This window comes from Hirundo rustica, chromosome 23 (genome assembly GCF_015227805.2).
Source record: "Hirundo rustica isolate bHirRus1 chromosome 23, bHirRus1.pri.v3, whole genome shotgun sequence".
Classification (NCBI taxonomy): Eukaryota; Metazoa; Chordata; class Aves; order Passeriformes; family Hirundinidae; genus Hirundo; species Hirundo rustica.
In genome coordinates, this window is record NC_053472.1 from 6,876,432 (window position 1) to 6,898,134 (window position 21,703).

At 60.9% G+C, this 21,703-nt stretch overlaps 1 protein-coding gene across 18 annotated transcripts; it reads left to right on the forward strand.

Moving 5' to 3' along the window:
- The first annotated feature begins 78 nt into the window (after positions 1-78).
- Positions 79-21,178, forward strand: PHLDB1 (pleckstrin homology like domain family B member 1). 18 transcript variants are annotated; one of them, XM_058423381.1, is made up of 26 exons: positions 79-155; positions 4,532-4,630; positions 5,069-5,192; positions 5,261-5,431; positions 7,234-7,359; positions 8,729-9,813; positions 10,531-10,773; positions 10,847-10,984; positions 11,099-11,236; positions 13,070-13,198; positions 14,419-14,574; positions 14,694-14,804; positions 14,964-15,053; positions 15,564-15,686; positions 16,438-16,575; positions 17,051-17,203; positions 17,594-17,761; positions 18,061-18,177; positions 18,282-18,375; positions 18,586-18,630; positions 19,017-19,308; positions 19,413-19,503; positions 19,585-19,731; positions 19,873-20,092; positions 20,169-20,254; positions 20,518-21,178. In XM_058423381.1, exons 2-26 carry the CDS (start codon positions 4,571-4,573, stop codon positions 20,656-20,658), a joined length of 4,386 nt encoding a protein of 1,461 aa, XP_058279364.1. In that variant the 5' UTR covers positions 79-155; positions 4,532-4,570; the 3' UTR covers positions 20,659-21,178. The 18 variants fall into 18 exon arrangements, 17 of the variants coding, with proteins under 17 accessions (XP_058279364.1, XP_039941015.1, XP_039941030.1 ...); XM_040085081.2 differs by lacking the exon at positions 79-155 and adding an exon at positions 2,817-2,894; XM_040085078.2 differs by lacking the exon at positions 79-155 and adding an exon at positions 3,196-3,356.
- The last annotated feature ends 525 nt before the right edge of the window (positions 21,179-21,703 follow it).

Consider the following 21,703-nt stretch of genomic DNA (forward strand, 5'->3'; position numbering starts at 1 on the left):
GTGAGGTCCTTCCGGAGCCGGGACCGGTCAGCCCTGGCCATGCGGGGGCGGGATGTGCCGACAGCGGTTGGGGCGGGGACACGCCGGGACAGGCAGTGGTGGACGGTGGAGCGGCGGCGGAGCCCGGGAAGAGCTGTCGGAGCAGGGGAGTGAAGGTAAGCAGCCTTCACTTCGCTGGCATGGGGTGGACCCACCCCCTTTTTGCCCCAGGCGACCGCTGCCCTTGGGAGAGCCTGTGGGGCTGGGATCAGTGTGTCCTGTAACACAAGGACTGGACTCCCTAGTGCTTCAGGGGCAGCTTTGGGATGTGGTAGGGGCAAGAGAAGGGGGCTTAGATGCTTTGGCCCATGCTGGGGCCAGGCATGGGACATGCTGGGGCTCTCTGCTCCCTGGGCTGTCCTAGGAGGGGTGCAAGGAAGGAGCTGCAGACCGGGAAGTAGGAAAAACAGTCAGCCATAAAACCAATCATTGCACAATGTTCTGGTGGTGTGTGGGTGGGCTGGGAGCTGGTTCCGGATCCAGTGGCCCAGGTCAGTGATGGATTTGCTGGGGTGGGAGTCCTGAGAGCAGCTCAGTGTTGGAAGTCAGCCAGACAAGGTTCTCCGATCCCCAAATCCTGCTGCAGCTCATGGGCAGTCACAGGAGGAGATGGTGGCTGGCCCATGGCCACCACTGCTGTCTCTGACACCTCTTGGGGAGCCTGGGAACCATACTGGCCTGGCTGGATCCTGCTCCATGGCTGGACCTTGTTTACTCCAGCTTCCTGCCACACTCCTGCCACAGCCCCTTCAGCTGCTGTCAGAAAGCCAGAGGAATCTGGCAGTCCCAGAAGGTCCAGCTGCTGTGCTGAAGAGCCACTGTCTCTTCCACTCCTTCCACTGCCATGCAAGCCCCCAGCCCTCTCTGAGCACTAGGCAGAGGCTGAAGGGGGCAGGTCCCCTGGCCGAGCACCACAGGCAGTAGCAAGGCAGCACGGCCAGGTGCTTTTTGGTAACTTCTTGTACATTTGGTTTGCTGTGTGATGCCCCACAGCATTGTTTGATGTGGGGCAGCAGGGGCAGGGTGCTGTGCAGGGGGATGGAACCACAGGATTGCATGGGAAGGAATCTTTGCTGGCAGACAAGAAAGAGGAGAGTGGTCAATGCCTGGTTCACCCCCCCCTCCCAGCAAACAAAGGGCTGGGTGATGGGTTCGTGTCAGGGGTTGGATTCAAGACCCACCAAACCCATCCTGTTTCATGGTCCTCAAGATGTCATCAGCGGGAGTTGCAGGTGCTCCTTGCTGAGCCTGCAGGTGAGAAATTGTCATTTTGATACAAGAGCATTTTGTGAAGCAGCTCTCCACTGTGCAGTCTTGTGAAGGGTCTGGAGCCTGTGTCTGTGGTGCAGAGGCAGAGGCATGTGCCTATGTTGGGGTCAGTGCTTGAGCTGCAGCAGTGGTTGGGTCTATATATGGCTCACTGGCCCTTGGAAGTGGCTCGCCTTGGGGAGTGCTGGGTCCAGTAGGTGGGGCTGCACACCCTCCCCGACCTGAGCACATGGTGAGCATCCACCAGTCTGTGCAGGCTCTGAAGCATGATGCTGGCAGGGCCTTGGTCAGAGCACAGCTGTGCTGCAGTGGTGCAGGAGCACTTCTTTGCCTGAGCGATGAAATCAGCGGGTGTGGCCAGGATTCCTCGGCTCCCGGCGGAGCTGTCTGGTGGCTGATTTATGGTGGTGTTATTGCCAGGATCATGGTGTTGTCCCAGCAACCGCAATGCAGCCCCCAACATCCCTCGCCTGGGTGGGATGGGGCTGACTGGGTCTCCCCCACTCAGTTCTCGGTCCCAGGCTGGGAGGCAGCAGTGAGGAGCAAGTTTCTCACTTGCCTCTTTCTTTGTACTGGAGACAGGCTCCCCCTTCCCAGCGGCTCGGCGGAAGAGCCGGTTGTTTACCAGGGCAGAGGGTGTGGGAAGGGGTGAGCGCACCCTAAGTGCATTAGCAGATGGGGAGCAAACCGGCAGCCAAGTTGGCTGGAGACTGCAATGCTCCGCTGTGTGCACCCGTTAGCTCGGCCACTCAGGCTTCCTTCCATGACTCATCCAGCCAGCCACAAGTGGGGATGAGAGGCCATGCAAGGGGGTGCCATGCGCCTGCCTCTGCCATGCTGTTGCTGCATCCCAGCACAGCTGATACTGCATGGCATGGCCTGCCAGTCTGTGCTCCTTCATGAGCGTGGGCTGAATGCCCATGCCCTGGCCACATCGTGGACCGGCCACTGTCCAGGACAGTGCAGCTCTGGGGTCTGCTGGTACCTGATGTGAGGTGAGTTAGGATGTGCTGTGCCCAGCTTGGGTCTGGGTGGGCAGCAGCAGGTTAGGCAGGAGTGAACCCCCAGAGCACCCCTGCCCACGTGGGCCTGGGGCGGGCAGGCAGATTGCAGCCTGTGGGCAGTGGGATGCAGGGGCTCCCTGGGAGCACGGTGGGGCAGCACGTCTGTGTGCAGCCTGCACCGCATTAATAGGGCCCCTGCATCAGTGGGGCTGGGCATCCTCCCAGGTGAGGCTTTTGGCTGTGACAGGTGAAGAAAGGGACTTTTGTCTTCCAAGAGGCCAGGGCTGAGCAGGCAGCCCTGCGCGGGGTGCACGAGGACCGTGGGCTGTTTGGTGGTAACCGAGCCCGACCCCTTGGCATTTGCTGCCTTCACCGCTTCCCACGGCGGGAACAAGCGGCGCGTTCTGCAGGCGGCGGCGGGAGAAGAAAGGCCGCCTTGTCCGTCCTAGCAGTGGGGCGCCGGCTGGGGCGGCCGCGCTCCCGCCCCGCATTCCTACAGCAGAGCCGGCTAGAGAGGGGCTGCATCCTCGGCAGGACGGGCTGGTGTGACGGCAGGCCGTTCCCTGTGTGTTGACGAGACAGGTGAGGGGCTCTGTTGGAGGGCAATGTTGGGAACTGGGGGCAGTAGGAAGCGGTGGGATGCAAGGGTCACCCTCCAGCTCACGGGCAGGCAGGGCTGCTTGTGGACCGGGGGGTGTTGGGTGGAGAGTTTGGGCAGCAGGAGGTAGGCAGAATCGGAGACGATCCCCCAAGTGGCCGAGATGGGGGTCCTCCATGGCTCTCACCAGTCCAGCCGTGCTGGGAAGGAGTTAACATCGGCAAAAGATCCCACTCTGGCTCCGCTCCCTTCCTATGCAGCAGCCTGGCCCCTCCTGGCTTTTCCTCCTTCCTGAACACTGTGACGGGACGTAGGTGTAAGTGAGGGGCAGGCGCTCAGCTGGGCTGCGGGGTCTCCAGATGCTGGGAAGTGCAGCACCCCAGTGCCTGGGGAACATGGGTACCCGGCCACGGAGGGTCCCGCTCGGCACCAGGACCAGGTGGCAGGTAAGGGAGAGCAGGGATCCTCGGCAGCCGGTGAGCACTCGTGAACTGCTCTTGGGGTACCTTATCTTTACACTTGCCCCAGACAAGCTGTCCCCATCCTATGTGGTGTGGCTGTGGTCCCCACAGAGCCCTTGCTGTGGGGTGGCCAGTCCTGCTGTTGCAGGGGACGCTCGGGCTTCATCCCAGGCTTGGATCCCATGCCTGGTGTTTTCCAGCGTTTCATTTTTTCCACAGTGTGTAATAGCCATTCACTCGCCCCCGCAGCTGAGCCCTGTGCTGGCTGAGCAGGGGGGGTCCCTCCAGGGGCTGGCGGAACTGTGGGCGATGCTGGCGCCCTCCAGGCGGCCCCGGGACCGGCGTCCCCTAACAGGGATGGAGCGCTTCCTATCTACGCTGCTCGGGAAGGGTTAAGCCCCAGTCAGCTAGTCCAGGGCGGAAGGGAGGGACGTGGGGAGCCGCAGACGGTAAATTTAGATCCCCGGAGCATCCCGACATGGCGTAAGTGCTGGGTGACGGAAATTCCTCCTCGAGTTGCCTCCCACTCACACAGAGAATGTGGTCCACGGGTGGTGGCCCTGACTACCAGCTGCAGGCCTGTGGGCCACATGGGCAGGGATACAAAACACTCAGCTGGGCTTGTGCACTATGAGTTGCTGCTGGACTGCGTGGGAGCAGAGGCGTGTGCCTGGGTGCCAGAGCTGGGCACTGGTGGCATGCACAGGGGTGCTCAGGTGTCCCTTGCACGGCAGGCAGGTGTTGCTGGGGACAGCCAGAACCTGTGCTTGTGTGTGCTTTTCCACTGACAGCCATTTGGGTCTGGCTGCCCACAGCTCTTGGCATGTAAACACGCATGTCCACAAAACTGAGCCCGTATGTAGTTTTCCTTCCACGACTGTGATGCCTGATGCCTGGCCACGTGCATGGGTCTCCCCGGGTAGATGGGGATGTGTGCCTAGGTAGGATGCATGCCTCGGCAGGCAGGGATGCTCACTGGCTTCAGGCAGCTGCTAACATGATGAGGACAGGAGCTCAGAGTGCTAATCCTCTTGGTGACAAATGTTAGTTTGGAGTGGGTAGGGTTTGTGCTCAGGCTGCTGTCCGGGATGTGCAGGAAAAATACATAAAGACCATGCCCAGCGTGGTCACTTGTACTGCCATTCTGTTTCTTCTGGCAGCCCGTGACCAATACCATCCAACGTCTCCAAGAAGGCAGCATGGAGGCACCTGGCAGGACCCCGCACAGCCCAGCCCACAGAATCCAGACTGTCATCCAGGTGAGCACACAGGATCACAGGACCTGTGCTCTGTGGGAACAGGGGAATCTGGCTGGGAGTCCTCCTCTGCAGCCAGCCCGACCACCAGCACTGGCGCTGCTCTCCAGCCTCTCCTCAGTCTCAGCCAATCCTATTACGGGATCCTCAACAAAGCCCATTGAGCCGAGCGGCTGGCAGCTCGGATCCTCTTAGATGCAGCCCGAGCCCCATGGATGTCCAGCTCCCGCAGCAGCTCGCCTCTGCTTCCCGGGATAGGTAGCACAGGCGGGGGAGCCCTCCTCTCCTGCGTCAGGTGCTGGACAGTCCTACTGCCATGTGGCTGTGGCTGGGCATTGACCCTGGCTGTGTGGCCATTTTGGAGCAGCTCAGCCAAGTGCTGAGCAGGGGAGTGGGCTGCAGCTGCGGGAGCTGTGAGCATCCCTCCATCTCTCCTTACAGAACAGCCCCCTGGACCTGATCGACACGGGCAAGGGGCTGAAAGTGCAGACGGAGAAGCCACATTTGGTGAGCCTGGGCAGCGGTCGGCTCAGCACTGCCATCACACTTCTGCCCCTGGAGGAAGGTGAGTGCCAGGGGGTCTCCACGGGCACGCTGGCGACAGACACAATGAGACGCCCTCTCTGCTGGCAGGGAGGACCACCATTGGCACGGCTGCGACAGACATCGTCCTGCAGGGCCCCGGGCTGGCGCCCCAGCACTGCTACATCGAGAATGTGCGAGGGACACTCACCCTGCACCCCTGTGGCAACGCCTGCGCCATCGACGGCGTGCCACTCCAGCGGCCCATGCACCTCACCCAAGGTAGGAACAGGCTGTGTGTGGTTCACGGGAGCCTTTGCCCGTGGAGTTGTGCCATTGAGTACTGGGGTGTTTGAGGAGCCATCCAGTAACTGCATACCCCAGCTGGCATCCTGGCCTTTGTGGTCTGCGGTGGGAACCTGCCAGGTCCTGGCACAGTTTGAGAGAGGGCTTTTCTGCGTGTATCAGGTGGGGTGGGAAGGGAGAGACCCGGGCAGGCTCTGAAGAACAGCGGAGATGCTGAGCCGACTTTGGGAAGGGAGATGACAGAGGAAAACACCTTGGGTGTCCTTCCGACGGATGGGTGCCGGTCTGCCTGCGTGGCTACAGGGCTCGGACCCGGCCGGCCCCTCATGGCCGCTCCCAGGGAGCGTGGACAAAGCCTCAGGCCCTTCCCACGCCATCCCCGCCCCGCCAGCGCTCGTGTCCCGCTTCCCGGGGAGGACCCTCGGGCGGGGCGGGTGAGGCCCGGCCCCCGCCACTCCCCGGGGGCGGTGCGGCGCTGCCCGGGCGGCGGCGGCGGCGGCAGCGAGGTGAGTGCGGTGCTGCGGATCTGGCGTATGCCCGCGGGGCGGGGGGTTCGCTCCCGTTCCTCACAGAGCCATGATGCCCCCAGCAGGCGCTGCCGCCCCCCGCGCCCGTCCCCGTCTCTCCCGGGAAGAGGGGGACCCACCCGAGTGGGCGCTGCCGCGGGCGTCCCCGCGGGGGACAATGGGAGCCACGTGGCCGCGGGAGAAGGCTCGGGCGCGACGGCCGCGGAGTCCTGCCGGGTCCCGCAGGTCCCACAGTAGGCAAGGACGGCCGCGGTAGGCTGCGGGGTGCGGGCAGGGGTCGGCCGGGCCGCCTGTCCTCCTGTCCCCGGGGGCAGGCAGGGACGCGACAGAGCAGGGACAGCATCTGTGCACGGCCACAGCGGGATGAACTGCGTGGCGGTCGGGCCGACGCTCCTGGTGCAGTGTGGTGATCACTCGCTTTGCCGGGGCGACCTGTGGCTCCGCCGGTGCCGGCACGTGGGGAAGGCGCAGGGCAGTGAAGCATCCCTCCGGGATTGCCGTTGCCAGGCTGGGCGTCGGCGCTGCCACCGGGCAGGCAGGATGCCCTCATGGAGCCGGGCTGAGCAGGACTCCGTCCCGCCCTGGCGCTCAGAAGACAGGGGAACCAGGCCCCCGCGGCGGCGATGGCAGTCTGTACTGCCTCTCGCTGACTTTGCTGCGAGCTGGGCTGACGGGTGCACCAAAAAACGCGTCCCCTCCGGCGAGGGATTTTCAGCAGCGGCTGTTGGTACGGAGCGAGCCTCTCCCCAGAGCCCTGGCAGGCGCTTCAAAGTGGGGTGTGTCAGCAGCAACCCGCCTTCTAGCCGCCTGATGCTCCCTGCTGCCAGCTCATGCCTCCCCAACGCCACGGGCAGCAGGTGAACAGGCAGCGAGTGCTCATGGCTGGGCTTCCCTTCCTGAGGTGCCTTCCTTGCCCCAAGAGGGCTGCTGCTTTGGGCCAAGACGAGACGCTTTGCAAGCAGGGACAGGAGCTATCTTGTCTGCAGCTGGCAGCCACGCAAGCCCTGGAGTGCTGCCAACTCCCCCGCGGCCCCCAGCGGGGACCCCAGCTGTGCCTGAGATGCACTGCCGGCAGCTGCCAGAGAGTGACCTGGATTTCAGCCTCCCCCTAAGCCTCTGCTGACAGCAGGAGCCCGCTCCCTTCCCGAGAGCGCATCTTAGGGCCAGCAATGCCCGACTGCCTGCCTGCATGCTCTGGCACCACTCTGATATTGCCGGCTAGCAGCTGAACCCTCTCTCCTCTCTCCCAAGGGTGCACCATCTGCCTGGGCCAGGCCACCTTCCTCCGCTTCAACCACCCTGCTGAGGCCAAGTGGATTAAGAGCATGATCCCAGCGGGGAGCAGAAGCCCATCGGCTCTCTATGGGCTCCCAGCAAGTAGGTGACCCCTCCTTATCCCAGATGGGGCAGGGCAGATGCTGAGGTGCTCCCTGACCCATGCCATCAGCCCTACCAGTGTCCAATGCTCTCTGTTGCACTCAGGAGTGGGGCTCACATCTGGCTGCGGTGTGCCATCCATCAGCTCAGCATGGTATGGCAGCTGCACTGGTATTTGTTAATGATTAATATCACCTCAAAGAGGTTGACTGTGGGGGCACTGAGGCATGGCTTTAATTTCTGCCCAGCCTGGCCGTGGCAGAGCCATCGCCCGTCGGAGGCCCCCCAACTGCCTGAAAGCAGGTGTTTATGTGCTGGAGTAGCTGTGATGGTACTGTGAAGGGCATTCTTCCGGCTGCTGTCCTTCATCTCGTGAGCTTATCTTGCTGTGTCTGCCTGTACGTGGGGCAGTGGGCCAGGTGCCAGTACCATGCCCAGTTCCTGGGGATGTCCAAATCTCCAGCACTGATCCGTGGGCTGGTAGCCCTTATCCATATCCCAACCAGCACACCCTGGCACGGGGAGAGGAGCTTGGCTGCCTTCCCATGCCACGTGTGTTGGGAAGGCAGCATGCCTGCAGCTGGGGGACGGGAGGAGGGACACAGGGAGGTGCTGCGGCCGAGGAGCATCATGCAATCATGCAGCACTCCGTGTGGGCCCTGCATGCTGACTCTCCACCATGCGGGACTGGGTGGGATCACGCTGACAGGGCTGCAGCACATCTTTCCAGGCACGAAAGCAGTGCCAGCTGCTGTGGGGGAGCTGCTGGGTGCTAGGGGGTGACGCAGCCTGGGTGGCACGCTGTCCTGGCCGGGCTCCGTGCCTGCCGCGATTCGCTAGTCCCCTGAGTGACAGGCACATCGGTGCTGTGCAGGGAGTACAGGGCAACCCAGGCAGGGGGACCCTGGCTGGAGCCGGGGAGGCTGCGGGCAACGTGGTGGTGGGTCCGGAGACGCTGCAGGTCAGCAGCTTTTGGCTATTGCAGCTCTGACCCCTTGCTGGGAAGCCAGAGTGTGCAGGGGGCAAGTGGTGGGTGCCAGCGGGTGGTGTGGGTAGCTGCTCTCCAGGGAGTGGAGCAGGGAGCTGTGGCGCAGGGAGGGCGGCTGGGCTGTCCTCTCAGGTTTCTGTCTCCTGGGTGATGGGGCTAGTGGGATTCCAGCCTCCTCCCTGTCCCAGCTCCCCAGCTGGAGTGGGAAAGGGTGACAGCAGCATGCAGGCAGCTCAGGGTGCAGCAAAGAGGGGCTGCAACCCTGCTCTGACTCCGCAAGGCTGCGTGGAAGATTGCCAGGCTACCCTGTAGGACCCGGCCCAGGCAGGGGCTGTGGCGGAGTCACACCACACTGATGCATGCTCCTTTGTTTTCCTGCAGAATCCGAGGTCCTGGTGAATGGTGGCCACCAGCTGTCAGAGCGTGGGTGTCACAGCCACAGCTCCCTTGTCAGCTCCATCGAGAAGGACCTGCAGGACATCATGGACTCGCTGGTGCTGGAGGAGTCGGCATCCCCCGGCGTCCAGAAGCCGCCTGCCTGCGGCCGATCCCCCCTCTCCCCTGTGGTGAACGGGGGTGGGCGCTGCCTCCTGTCCCCTCCACCCAGCCCTGGGGTCGCCTCGGGGGGCTCCAGCTATGAGAACTTCTCTCCGCTCTCCTCGCCAGCCAGTAGCAGTAGCTACACCAGCCCCTCACTCAGCAGCCAAGAGCAGGGCCCAGCCGTGCCACCCCCGCTCCCACTTCGCTCCTCCAGCTACAACCACACTGTCCAGCCACCCACTCTGCCTGGTGGGGGTTCTAGTGAGCCTTGGCCAGCTGAGAGGCTCGGGGACCACCGGGTGGGCAGCCCCCGGCTGACACCCAGGCCGGCGCCGCGGCCGCGGGTGGCCCTGCAGGAGCGGCCCCCCAGTCCCTTCCGGGAGCCACGGGACTCTCTGGCCCCCAGCCGGCAGCCCACCAGCAGGGCAGTCCCAGAGGCCCGGCTGCAGCCCCCCGAGAGCCCACGGGTGGCCCGGAGGAACATTGAGAGCATGCGGGAGCTGCCTCCCCTGAGTCCCTCCTTGTCACGCCGGGCTGCCAGCCCCCGGGTGGCCCCTGACACCCTCTCGCCGCAGCCCCGGCTGGGCAGGGAAGTGCCTGGCAGTCCCCGTGCCAGGCGCAAGGGCCCAGAGGAGTCAAAAGACGCTGGGGGTCCCTCACCCCCACTGCTGTCAGAGAACCCCACGCGCCGACCCAGTTTCAGTACTTGCCTGAGCCCAGCACACGGGCTGGGCTCTCCAGCTGTGCCCTCGCCCCGGCAGAGCCCCCGCACCCCCAGGAAGCCTTTGGGGGACCCACGGCTGCCAGTGGGGTCACGGGAGCGCAAGAACAGCATCACTGAGATCAGTGACAACGAGGACGAATTGCTGGAGTACCATCGGCGGCAGCGGCAGGAGCGGGTTCGGGAGCAGGAGATGGAGCGCCTGGTGAGCCCTGGGGCTGGGAAGGGACACGTTTGAGTGTGGGACCCTCTTTGCAAATACCTGTTGCTGTTTGCTGCTTTGAAACCTGGCCTTTGCCTCTTGGGGATTTGCCACAGCTGCCAGGCTTGCCGGCTTATCCAGGGGGATTATGGCCAGGAGAAGCCATCAATGCTCAGCAGCTCTCCAGGAATGCAAAGCCCCCAGGTTACAGCAGCCTGTGGAGGCTGGTGGGGCTGGCATGGTCCTGGGGCTACCGGCCAAATAGCGGTGCCCCTGCCTTCTCCACATCGTGCCCATCCTTTGCCAGGGCCCATCTGCTGGTGATGGTGCCATGGCTCTGTGGACGTTGCATCTATATTTAGGGCTGATGGCGTTTTTATGGAATTGGCATCTGCCTGGATGAGGTTTGCCGTGTCTCTGCCAGTCCTGCAGGCCGAGCCGCCAGGGCTGTGTTTGCTCAGCCCTGACTCACGCCTGGCGCAGGCAGCCTGAGTCACCGCCTGGAAATAGCGGAGGCGCTCGGCAGCCGCCACTGCTGCCTGTAATTAGTCTGTCTCAAGCTCCCAGCACATCGTGTGCCTGGCTCTGCTGTGGGGTCGAGCTGGCTGCATTGCACTTTGTAATGTTGCATCCCAGCGTGTGGGCCTGTATTCTGGTGGCCACCATTGGCACAGGGTTCTGTCACAGCACGCGCTGGATGGGGTCTGTTCTTCCTCACAGGAGCGGCAGCGCCTGGAGACCATTCTGAACCTCTGTGCTGAGTACACCAAAACAGATGGCACTGAGCCAGGTGACGTGCACAGGCTCCTGGCTGGTGACACAGATGCTGGCCAGTGGGTGCCCAGGGGTGCCATGGCTCTGGGCCATGCTGTTGAAGAGCTGCAGCAGAGGGAGAGCCTGGAGAGGTCAGATGAGGAAAACCTGAAGGAGGAGTGCAGCAGCACTGAGAGTACCCATCACGAGGTAAGGGGACAGCTGTGCTGTTCTGTTACCATGCCGTGCTGCACTGTGCCATGCCAATCAGCCCTCTCCACAGCATGAGAAGCTGGCAGGACCCCGAGCCAAGGAGGCACAGCGGCTGGAGGAGGAGCGTGCCAGTGTCCTTGGACGCCTGGACCAGCTGAAGGGCCGTGTCAAGGAGCTGGAGCAGCAGCTGCAGGAGACATCACGAGAGGTGAGGGGTCATGGGACACTGCTGCTTGCTGCCCTCACCAATCAGCACTGAATGCTAAGGGTATGAGCTAGATCCAGCTGGAGCGGCAATCCTGACATTGCTCTGCTTGTCCAGGCAGAGATGGAGCGGGCACTGCTGCAGGGTGAGCGGGAATCAGAGGTGGTGCGGCTGCGGCAGGAGCAGGAAGCAGTGCAGCAGCTGCAGGAGAAGCTCTCCAGCCTGGATGCCAGCATCTGCAAGGAGCGGGACAAGGTGAGCCCAGTCACAGGTTCCTGTTGTCATCAGCTGTGCCGTACCTTCCCTTGGCACTCACAGCCAGTGCTGCAATACCTCATGCTGCAGCATTCCCCTGCAGACATGTTCTCCAGACCCTGGGCTCCACAGAGGCTTTGGGGAGCAGCCCCTGTGGTTCGTGTTGTGGGAGGATCTGCCTGGGGTCGGTCGAACAGCCCTACTGGAGGAGAGCACAGCCAGTGCTCAGGAAGCATTTCAGCTGCTGCCTGTTGCTCTGGCAGGGAGACTGTGGTGTGGGGCTTTCTGGATGGCTGCTGCCTGTAGTGGGCAGTGCCAAAGTGGAGGCCTTGGCACTACCCATTACCTGCCCTTGCTGGGGAACTGCATCTTGCAGCAAGTCACCTCACTCAGCTGCACCTTCGTGTGTGATGGCAGCTGTTGCTGTAGCGTTCAGCTTGCTGGAGGTGGCTGGGAAAACACTGTAGGTGTTTATCTTGGTGGCTTTAGGAGGGGTTCCAGCCCCCTTCCCCCTGATGTTGCCTGTGGTGCAGTTACTGTCTGAAGGCACTCGTGACACCGTGTGTGTGGCACATTTGTCCCAGCTGCTGGTTGCTGGCTATCCCACAGCCTTGCAGGCAGTGTGGCATGGTTTTGTCATGAGGAGAGTTGCCTACTGCCTCAGGCCATCGTCCCTGTACAGCCTATGCCAAGGTCTCACCAGCAGCTGTGTGCCACTGTGTTGTGGCATCAGCATCCCTCGGGATCTGGCCAGCCCCATGGCTGTGGGTGCCAGGGCTGTCGGGGTGCCTGTGGCCTGGCAGAGTGGCCATTTGTACCTGCCAGCGGTGTTTCTACAGCGTTTGGGGGTTTTGGTCTTCCAGCCCTTTGTAGGCATCTTCTGTAGCCAGGGACAGCCTCATGCAGAGCCAGGAGAGGAGTGCAGGGAAAGCCCTCTCCCAGCCTCTCTGCTGACCTAACTGCCCACTTTCCTAACCTACCTGCGCTACTTGCACTAATAGTGCCTGCTCTGATCTCTGCCATCACCTCTGAACACCTCTGCATGTCCAGGAGCCCCCAGGCAATCCTCCTGGGGCACCTGCCTGTACCAGCCTTGCCTCCCTGCCAGCACGTCCCCTCATAGCCCTTTTCATGATGTCCTGTCTCTGTGTGGAGCAGGGGGTTCCTTGCAGCAAGCATTTCTCAATGCCGAGCCCCCATATGGTAGTGTCAGGCCTGTGGGAGGTGGTTCCCCTGTGCCAGTCCCCTGTTGCTGGCCCATTTTTACTGCTCCTGTGGCCAGGCCCCTCATCCCAGGCCCAGCAGTAAATGTCTGCTCTGCTGCTGACCCATCATAGCCTGAGCACCTCTTGCTGGACCACAGCCTTCTGTTTTCACTGCTGCCCTGTGGGCAACCCTCTCCTTTGAATGGGTGAGGGTGGTCCATGCCCTCACGCTGCATTCAGGTCCTGCAGTTCCTAACTAGCAGCAGTTAACAAAGCCCATTAGTGGTTCTTGTGATGCAGCTCTGTGTAGGATTGGTATGACTTGAACCATGCTGCCTGCATGTTTGTTTTTGGAAACACAAAGCTGAGGTCAAGGGTAGGCTGTAACCCCTCTAACACTGCTCAGCCCTGGCTCCTGTGTCTCTTGATCTCCCTGTAGCTGTCATGATGCTCCTTCTCCTGAGCCCCTTTCTAACTTACAGCTTCTGCATGGCACCCATTTGAGAAGTGTGTTTTCTCTCTTCTTTTTTTTTTTTTTTCTCTTTTCCTTTTTCTTTTCCTTTTTTTTTTTTTTTTTCCTTTTTTTTTTTTGTTTTGTTTTGTTTTGTCTTGTTCTCCCCTGATTCAGGAAAGGGCAAAGGTTGATGCTGAAAGGAAGGAGCTAGAGCAACTCCGGGTGCTTTACCATGAGTCGAAGAGCCACCTTGATAAGTGCCCTGAGTCAATGCGGGAGCAATTGCAGGAGCAGATGCGAAGGGTCAGTGTCTCCCCCCACCCCTCCCGGACCATGGCCCACCTCCCTCCGCTCCAGCTTAGGCCAGCTCTTCCCTGCCAGCCGGGGCTGCACTGGGAGCATCGCACCCGGGCTGGAGGCGGCTGGCACCGGGCACCGTCGTCCTGGTAAGCTTGCCACTCGCCCGGGCCCGGGGCGTGGGACCGGCTTGGCAGAGCTCCTCGGGACCGGCTTGGCAGAGCTCCTCGGGACCGGGCAGGGCACAGGCATGGACCCTGCCCTGCAAAGAAGGGCGGGCTGGGGAGTCTTGCGGGCTGCTATATCCTCATCTGGCTGCCTCCAGCTATTTCCTGTGAATGTTTGTTTATATAATGATGTCGATCTATGTTACTGCTAGTCCTCAACGTTTTTTCCTGTTGTCTGGTATTTTCTGGAAGTGGTTGACTTTCCCCAGCCCATGGCTAGTGCCTGCCCAGATAAACCCACGTTGCCACAGCCTGTTCGGGCCAGGCACTCACATTCTGGATGAGGGTCTGGTGTGTAGTGGGTGGGGGGGTGATGGAGCGGTCTCTGTGTGTGGGAGCCCATAGGAGCCACCACATCAGTGCTGTGTTACTGGCTGCTTGTCTCACGGAGCAGGGTGAGACACATCCCTGTGGGCCGCATGGCACAATGACTGCCAGGATGGCACTGGCGGGCCCGGAGCTGAGTGCTGCCACGTGCTGTTGGTGCATGGAGGCTGGAAGGACACACAGGACTTCTTCCATCATGGTGCTTGTCTGTCGGGGCTTTGCCACCTGTGGGCTTGGTGACAAAGTGTTGCGTGTTGGTGGTTACACTGGCACATGGTGTTTTGCTACCTGTCAGGGCATGGCCTTAGCCCATATGTGGTTCAGCAAGGGCAGCTGGTCTCCGAGGGCTGGCAAACCCCCTGGCTGTGTCAGGCTCATCTCATGGGGGTGACTACTCTGTCCTGACCAGTTCTGGGTGCCTCCATTACCTTCTGGTGGCAGACACTCCTGTCAGTATCTCGCATGTTTCTGGTGCTCAGCAGTAGGCAAAACTGCCTGCCTGCCCACACCAGGCACAGGGGACGGACTTGGCCACTAGCTCTTGCTCCTGGCCAGCACCAGTAGGATGTGGAGGCATGGAAGGAGGTTTTGCTATGGGAGACCTGGCTGCAGGATGCGGAGGTGCCCATCCAGTGGGACTGATCTACTCACAGTGCTCTTGTGTGTTCAAAGGAGGCAGAGGCACTGGAGATGGAGGCCAAGCTGTTTGAGGACCTGGAGTTCCAGCAGCTGGAGCGAGAGAGCCACCTTGAAGAGGAGCGTGAGGCACGAGGCCAGCAGCTCCTGCAGAGCCGGGCTGAGTGCCATCGTAGCATTGCCCGCAGGAAGGTAGGGATGGATGAGCAGTAGGCCCAGTGTGGCCAGGCTGTGCCTCATGGGTCTGGCACGGCCAGGCTGCATCCCATGGCTCACCAGCAGCCAGCTCATCTCTGCTGCCTGCTCCCCAGGAGCGGGTGGCCGCCCTGGATGCCCAGGCTGCCCAGATTCAGCTTCAGAGTGCCCAGGAAACGGAGCGCCTGGCCAGGGAGCGGAGCAGCATCCTGCAGCTCCTGCAGAAGGTAATGCCATGATTGTGTGCTCCTGAGGGTGCTCGAGGCAGGGGACAAGATCATGCCAGCTCCTGACAGGTTGCTGGCAGGCAGGGTGAGCTTGGGGGGTTACCGGCCGTGGGATGGCAGTAACCACCAGCTGCCTCTGACCTGTCACCCCACGCACAGGAGAAGGAGAAGCTTCTGTCTCTGGAGAGGCGATACCAACTTGTCACAGGTGGCAGGAGCTTCCCCAAAATGTCGTCTGCTCTCCGAGAGGTATGTGGGTAGAGGAGGCTGTGGTGCTTAGAGCTGCTCTCCTAAGCTGCTGTCATCAGTGAGGATGTGCCTTGTGTGCCACCAGCTTTGCTCTGCAGCAGTTCCTGTGTTTCCAAGTACCTTCTGACTACAGCCAGGTGCTTCCAGCTGCTCAGAGTCTCTCCATGGGCTGCAGAGATTGGGAGGGAGGAAGGGAAATGCAAAAGAGCAGCACATGGGACAGGACTGCCTAGGGTCCCATCCTTGCTGGAGAGCAAGTGTGGGGATGTCTTGGTGCTGGTCCAGGGGACATGTAGGTGAAAGTTAGTTGCCCCATTACCCTGCTCGTGGCTCTGAACAGGGAAACCAGAACCATGATGCCCTCAGGGGCTGTGGTGGTGCTCCCTGACCTGATGCTGATAAGTGGCACAAGATGGCAGAGTCCCCTCGTGCCTGCCTGCAGTGGGACTCCTGCTGCTGCCACCTTGCTATCTGTGCTCAACTTCCCTACTGATCTTTACCCTTCAACAGGAGACCCTCCACATCTCAGAACCTTATGAGCTGTTGGAGGGAACTAAGCCCCTGAGCCCCCTGCCAGCAGCAGCTGCCTCCTTAGCTTCTCCTGCCACCTACTCCTACCCCAAGGCACAAGAGGTAACTAACTAGAGAACTAAGCTGCATGTGCTTGCTCACTTACCCCTCCTTGGCCAAGACCCACTTTGTGGACTGATGCCACCCCCAGGCAGCAGGGCAGCCCCACAGCAGCATGGCTGGAGCATTTATCATATAGCTCTCTGGCAGCTGTGCTCATTAACACTCAGTCCCTGATTCCAGGGGCTCTCCTGAGCCCACTGGGCATCCCAGTTCCTGCTGCTGACCTCTGTTTAAGCCTGGTGCAGTGGTGTGGGGCACAGGCTTCCCCCTTGCTCGCTGCTTGCCATCTGGCTGGGCACCTCCTGACAGCATCCTGTAGGGTCCTGCTGGTCTGGCTTTCCCAAAATAAGAGCAAGTCCCCAGCTTTGTGTGTTTGGTTCATTAAGGATGAGGAAGTGGATTTTAAGATGGCTCAGCACAGCTTGAGGTGCCTCATCCAGTGCTGCTGCACTAGGGAAGACTTGTGGCCAGTGACCATGGAAGACCCTGAGGCATCCCTGCCCCTTGTAGGCACTCAGCAAAGCTGTGCTGAAGGCTGGAGCAAGATGGGTGCCAGCACACCCTGCCCAGCTTGAGCATCCCAAGGTGCATGGTGCTGCACACCAGGGCCACCACAGGCAGCAGGACAGGGCTGGGGAGGCATTGTTGGGGCATGAATGTACAGGGAGGTTTGCTCCCACTATGCAGTCAGTGCCATGATGCCAGCACATGGGTCTAACTCTTCTCCTTCTCCCTTGCCGTGGATTTCTAGGAGTACATGAGGCTGTCTGACGTTTTCAGGTTCTGCAGTAATGCACATGGCCCCAACCTGGACACTAAAGCTTCTGCTGCTGCCCCTGCTGCTGCTCAGCGCTCTTTCTTGCTTGCTGTAGCTCCCACAGCCAACGAGGTACCTGCCCCAGAGCATGCTCGGGTTTGCTCCCTTGGGTTGCCTGCTGCATCCCAGACAGTGAGGAAGCTGCAGACAGGCGGCCTCCCTGTGTGCCCTGGTACTTGGAGCCCACATCTCTCTGGGGTCAGGACACTTGTCTGGCTGCAGCTGAGTGAGGAGCAGAGGCTCAAGCTGCCCAGTCTCATTGTCGGGGTGCTCTGGATGTAGTGGCAGGGTTTGGGAGCAGAGTGGGTGTCCAGCAGCGGGAGGGGTGGCCCTTTGTCTGTAGGATGAAGTCCTGTCCCCTCATCTCAAGCGAGGAGGATGCAGAGCAGGCCTGACCCCAGTGCCCAGCACCAGGGTGGCTGCAGCACCAGCTGCTTTTCCTCCCAGGACAATGAACCTTCCTATGGGGGTTGGAGCTGCCTGCTGGTTCCTCCCTGCCTACTTGCTCTAGCTCTTATCCTGGTTTAATCTGCTTCTCTCTGCCCAGTATGTGACCATTGAGCAACTCTCGGGTATCCTGGGCAGCCTCCACACCCCTGCTGCTTCCCTGCTGGGCTGTACCCCTCCAGCTCCTTCATCTTCAGGCTGTGCTGCTCCTCTTCCTCTTCCATCTCACCCTTCTCCCTTCGTCTCTGCAGAGGTTGGTGCCCTGCTTCCCTCCCTTTGGCCCCTTGCACTCTCCCTGGGAGGTGATGGAGATGCATGGGAAGGGGTGAACTGCAGATGGAGCTGAGTGTCAGCTCGGGCTCTTTACAGTCCGCACATCCTTGGCTGTCCTGTCTGCTGCTCCACTGCCCCCAGGGCAGGGGGTCTTTGTGCTTGATTAGTTCTCACATTCTCTTGAACAGCAAACAGCTCCTATAGCTGGGGGGACTTAGCCAGGGAGTGCACAGGATCCCCAGGGGTCTGCATGTTAAGTTCTAGGGGAATGGTGCTGGCATAGGCAGGAATGCTTCAATCTCTTCTCTGTGCACCTGTCCCTCTTGCTGCATTTGTAGTTGATTCTTTCTCACGCAGCCTCTCTCTCCAGATGGAGCAGCAGCTGTTGGGAGGCCCTGTGTGTCTCCCGGCTCTTGATTTAGAGAAGTGGTACCAGGAGGTTATGGCTGGCTTTGAGACCTCCTCTTCCTCTGTTTCTCCTTCTTCTTCCCCTCCTCCACTTCCAGCTAAAGTTCACTCTTCTCACAAGTCTCTCCAGGTAATCCTGGCTCCCCGCTGTTGAGGCTCAGGCTTTGGGGCTGCTGGTTGTGGCAGAAGTGGGGCAGTGTGGGGACATTTCCTGTGGACCCTGTACCCTGAGTGCTGCTGGGGGCCTGGCTGCCACAGCGAGTAAAGGCAGAGCAGATCTGTGGCCTAGGGTAGGCAGTCTGTGCCTCCTCTTGGCCTGCATCCCTGCCAGGATGGCACCGACACAAAGCAGGAGCTGGGGAACCATCTGTCCTGGGGGACTTTTGCAGTTCCCTTGTGTCTCTCTCACATCTGTGTCTATGTGCTCAGGTCTATCGTGCAAAAACAGAGGGTGGTGCTGGTGTCCTCGCCCCTCGGATGAAGAGTGGGACCCCTTCGTCCTCGCAGCTCAACCTCTCCATGCTGGAGCGCAGCCCCTCACCCAAGGTATGGCTGCCAGGGGGACCCAGGCACCCTGGCCATGGCTCACACATGCCTGGTGCCAGCCCCCATCCCCATCCTTGCGGCTGACCACTTGCTGTCCTGCCCAGGGCCCCCCAAGCCCGGCAGGCAGCCTTTCCCGCAGCCTGGTGGCCACACTGCAGGACATCGAGACCAAGCGCCAGCTGGCCCTGCAGCAGAAGGGTGAGCTCTGGCTCTGCATCCTGGCTCTGTGGGGTGGTGGGACTTTGGGAGATACTATCCCTGCTGCCACTTGGGCAACGGAGAAGGGAGCCTGGCCAAGGGTGGCAACAGCAGCAGTGCTCCGGCAGGATGCGGTGCCTCTCTCACGGTCTCTTGCTTTTCCCCACCTCTCTTTCCTCCTGACCTCTCCACCTGACGGCCCATCTCCAGCCAAGCTGCTCCCAGCAGAGCCCTTGCAGCCAGGCAATCTACCAGGTAGAGATGTGGGGTGACTTGGACTGCCTAGAGCAGCCCAGAGGCAGCAGCATGGCTGTTTGCTGGCCCTTTCTGCCATACATAAGAGGGGCATGACCAGTCCAGGACCCCAGGTGCATCTCAACATCTGCTTAGAGACAACCCTGTGCATCCCTAACCCGCTAATGCTTTGCCCAGCTTGTTCCTACCAGCCCGGCGCATGTGCCCCCGCTGCGCCTGCCCAAAGAGATTGCAGTGCTTGCCAGAGAGTTGTGACAGCAGCTCCCACCTTTGCCCCTACCATGCCTTCATGGCTCCAGCAGTGCCTGTGCTACCCCCTCACCCACCATGATGTGGCTCTGAATGTGGTACACATAAATTGACATTGTCATCTTCCCATGGCACAGGTCGGCAGGTAATTGAGGAGCAGAAACGGCGGCTGGCAGAGCTTAAGCAAAAAGCAGCTGCTGAGGCGCAGTCCCAGTGGGAAGCCCTGCATGGGCAGCCCCCTTTCCCCACTGCCTTCCCCCGGCTTGTGCACCACTCCATCCTCCACCACCACCGCCCCCATGGTGCCGGGCCCCGGGCTGAGGAGCTGGACCATGCATACGACACACTCAGCCTGGAGAGCTCAGACAGCATGGAGACCAGCATCTCCATTGGCAACAACTCTGCATGCTCACCTGACAACATCTCCAGGTAACCCTGGGGCCAGCTCGTATGGCCAGGGGCAGCCTGCTCTGCTGGTATGCTGCTGACTCAAGGTCCTTCCTGCTGGGGCAGCAGCTGTGGCTGTTTTGCAGTGCCAGCGGGATGGAGACAGGGAAGATTGAGGAGATGGAGAAGATGCTGAAGGAGGCGCACGAGGAGAAGTCGCGGTTGATGGAGTCCCGGGTAAGTGGGGGCACCAGCACCATGACTAGATGGCAAGGAGGTCTCCAGTCCCTGGGGCTGAGTGCCTGTGCATGCTGGCAGGAGCGGGAAATGGAGCTGCGTCAACAGGCACTGGAGGATGAGCGCTTGCGCCGGGAGCAGCTGGAACGCCGACTGCAGGATGAGACTGTGCGGCGGCAGAAGCTGGTGGAGAAGGAAGTCAAGCTGCGGGAGAAGCACTTCTCACAGGTGTGAGGCGGGCTGTCATCCCTCTCTCCCAGCCTGGACAGTGAGGCACACCCAACTTGCTACTGATGTCCCAGCTCGCAGCAGGGGGACGTGGCTCTTGTCACCATTGGTGGGCTTTTCAGGGCTGTATTGCTTTTCCAGGCTCGTCCTCTGACACGGTACCTCCCCATCCGCAAGGAGGATTTCAACTTGCGGCTGCACATCGAGTCCTCGGGCCACAACGTTGACACCTGCTACCACATCATCCTGACAGAGAAGATGTGCAAGGGCTACCTGGTCAAAATGGGAGGGAAGATCAAGTCTTGGAAGAAGCGCTGGTTTGTCTTTGACCGCATGAAGCGCACCCTCTCATACTACGTGGGTGAGTCCCTGTGCTGCCTCGCGTCCGTTCCGCATCCCATCACCTACAGTCACCAACAGTTCCCTCTCTTGGGCAGATAAACATGAGACAAAGCTGAAGGGTGTTATCTACTTCCAAGCCATTGAAGAGGTTTACTATGACCACCTCCGCAGCGCTGCAAAGGTGAGAGCTGGGCACTACCACTGCTCTGGTGTCTGCTGGCAGCCCCTGTGGGTATCCCCATTCTCCTGCATTGTCCTCTGTCATGGTGGTAGGAGGTGGTAGGGCAGTGCGTGCCAGGGATGCTCCTGGAATGGTCCATGGCCCCCGATGGTGCCAGCTTTAGGGCACCAAGGGCAGGACCCCGGTGCTGAGCTTTGTGGGGGGACAAAGGGGGATTACTGCTGCTCAGAGGCGAACAGTGCTGATTTTATCCTCCCCTCCAGAGCCCCAACCCTGCGCTCACTTTCTGTGTCAAGACCCACGACCGACTCTACTACATGGTGGCACCATCAGCCGAGGCCATGCGCATCTGGATGGACGTCATTGTCACTGGGGCAGAGGGCTATACCCAGTTCATGAACTGAGGGGGGTGCTGTGCACCCCAGATCCACCAGCTGGACTTCTGAGCATCCCAAGCAACAAGGAGCTCCTGAGGTCCCTGCTACACCTCGTGCCAAGGGCTGTGCGCACCAAGGTTGCGGATCTGCATTGGGTCCAGCTGGGTGGCACTGAGCGTTGCCTGTTCAGGCAAGGGAATAGGCTTTTTTATGTTGACTTTTTAAAAACAAACCTTACTGGAACATTATCAAAGTGCTGAAATCTAAAAAGCTGCCAAAGACCTGCTGGGGCCTGAGCTCTCTGCCTTGGGGAGGTGCCAGATTTGAGGCTGATGCTGATAGTTGTTGCCATAGTGTCCCAGGGAAGGAGACACTGAGTCCATGCTGTGCCACCATCTGGCCCTGTGCGCCCAGGAACCCCCACTGTGGTAGACTCGGACCCCTCTTTGTAAACCTTTTGTAATTTCCTATCATTGTCCCAACTGTGCCCGGGCTAGATGGGGAGTGCGGTGCGGACTGCCCAGTCATAAAGCATTTTGTGAACCAGGCTGTCCCTTCTGTGTGGCTTCTGAACTGGCAGCAGTACAGACAGACCAGAGTCTGCCCCTGGGCAGGGGGCGATGGACGCGGGGCACTGCGCAGGGGCTGAGCTCCCTAGGAGCTCCCTAGGAGTGAGCTGAAGGGCACGGCATCGTGCATAAGAGATTGTGGGGACCGCAGGAAGGTGCAGGAGGCACCAGCGGGAAGCGATCGGAACATCGGCACGGGGAGAGACCAATGGAAGAGCCCAAAAGAGGGAGGGGTCCGGGGATGCGCCGGGCGCGGCTGAGTCCACGCGAGGCGTGCCGAACCCGAGCCGTGCCGAGCCTGAGTCAAGCTCAGCCTCGGGGCCGAGCCGAGCGGACCGAAGGCGGGGCCAGGGCGGAACCGGGGCCGCGGTTTGGTGGCGGCCTGGCCGCGAGGCGCCTCTCTGCCGCCAGGGGGCGCACAGGGTGCAGACAGATCGCACGTGGCTCGCTTGCCGTGAGGCGCGCGCGCAGACGCACGCGCGATGCCGGCACGCGCGGCGCTC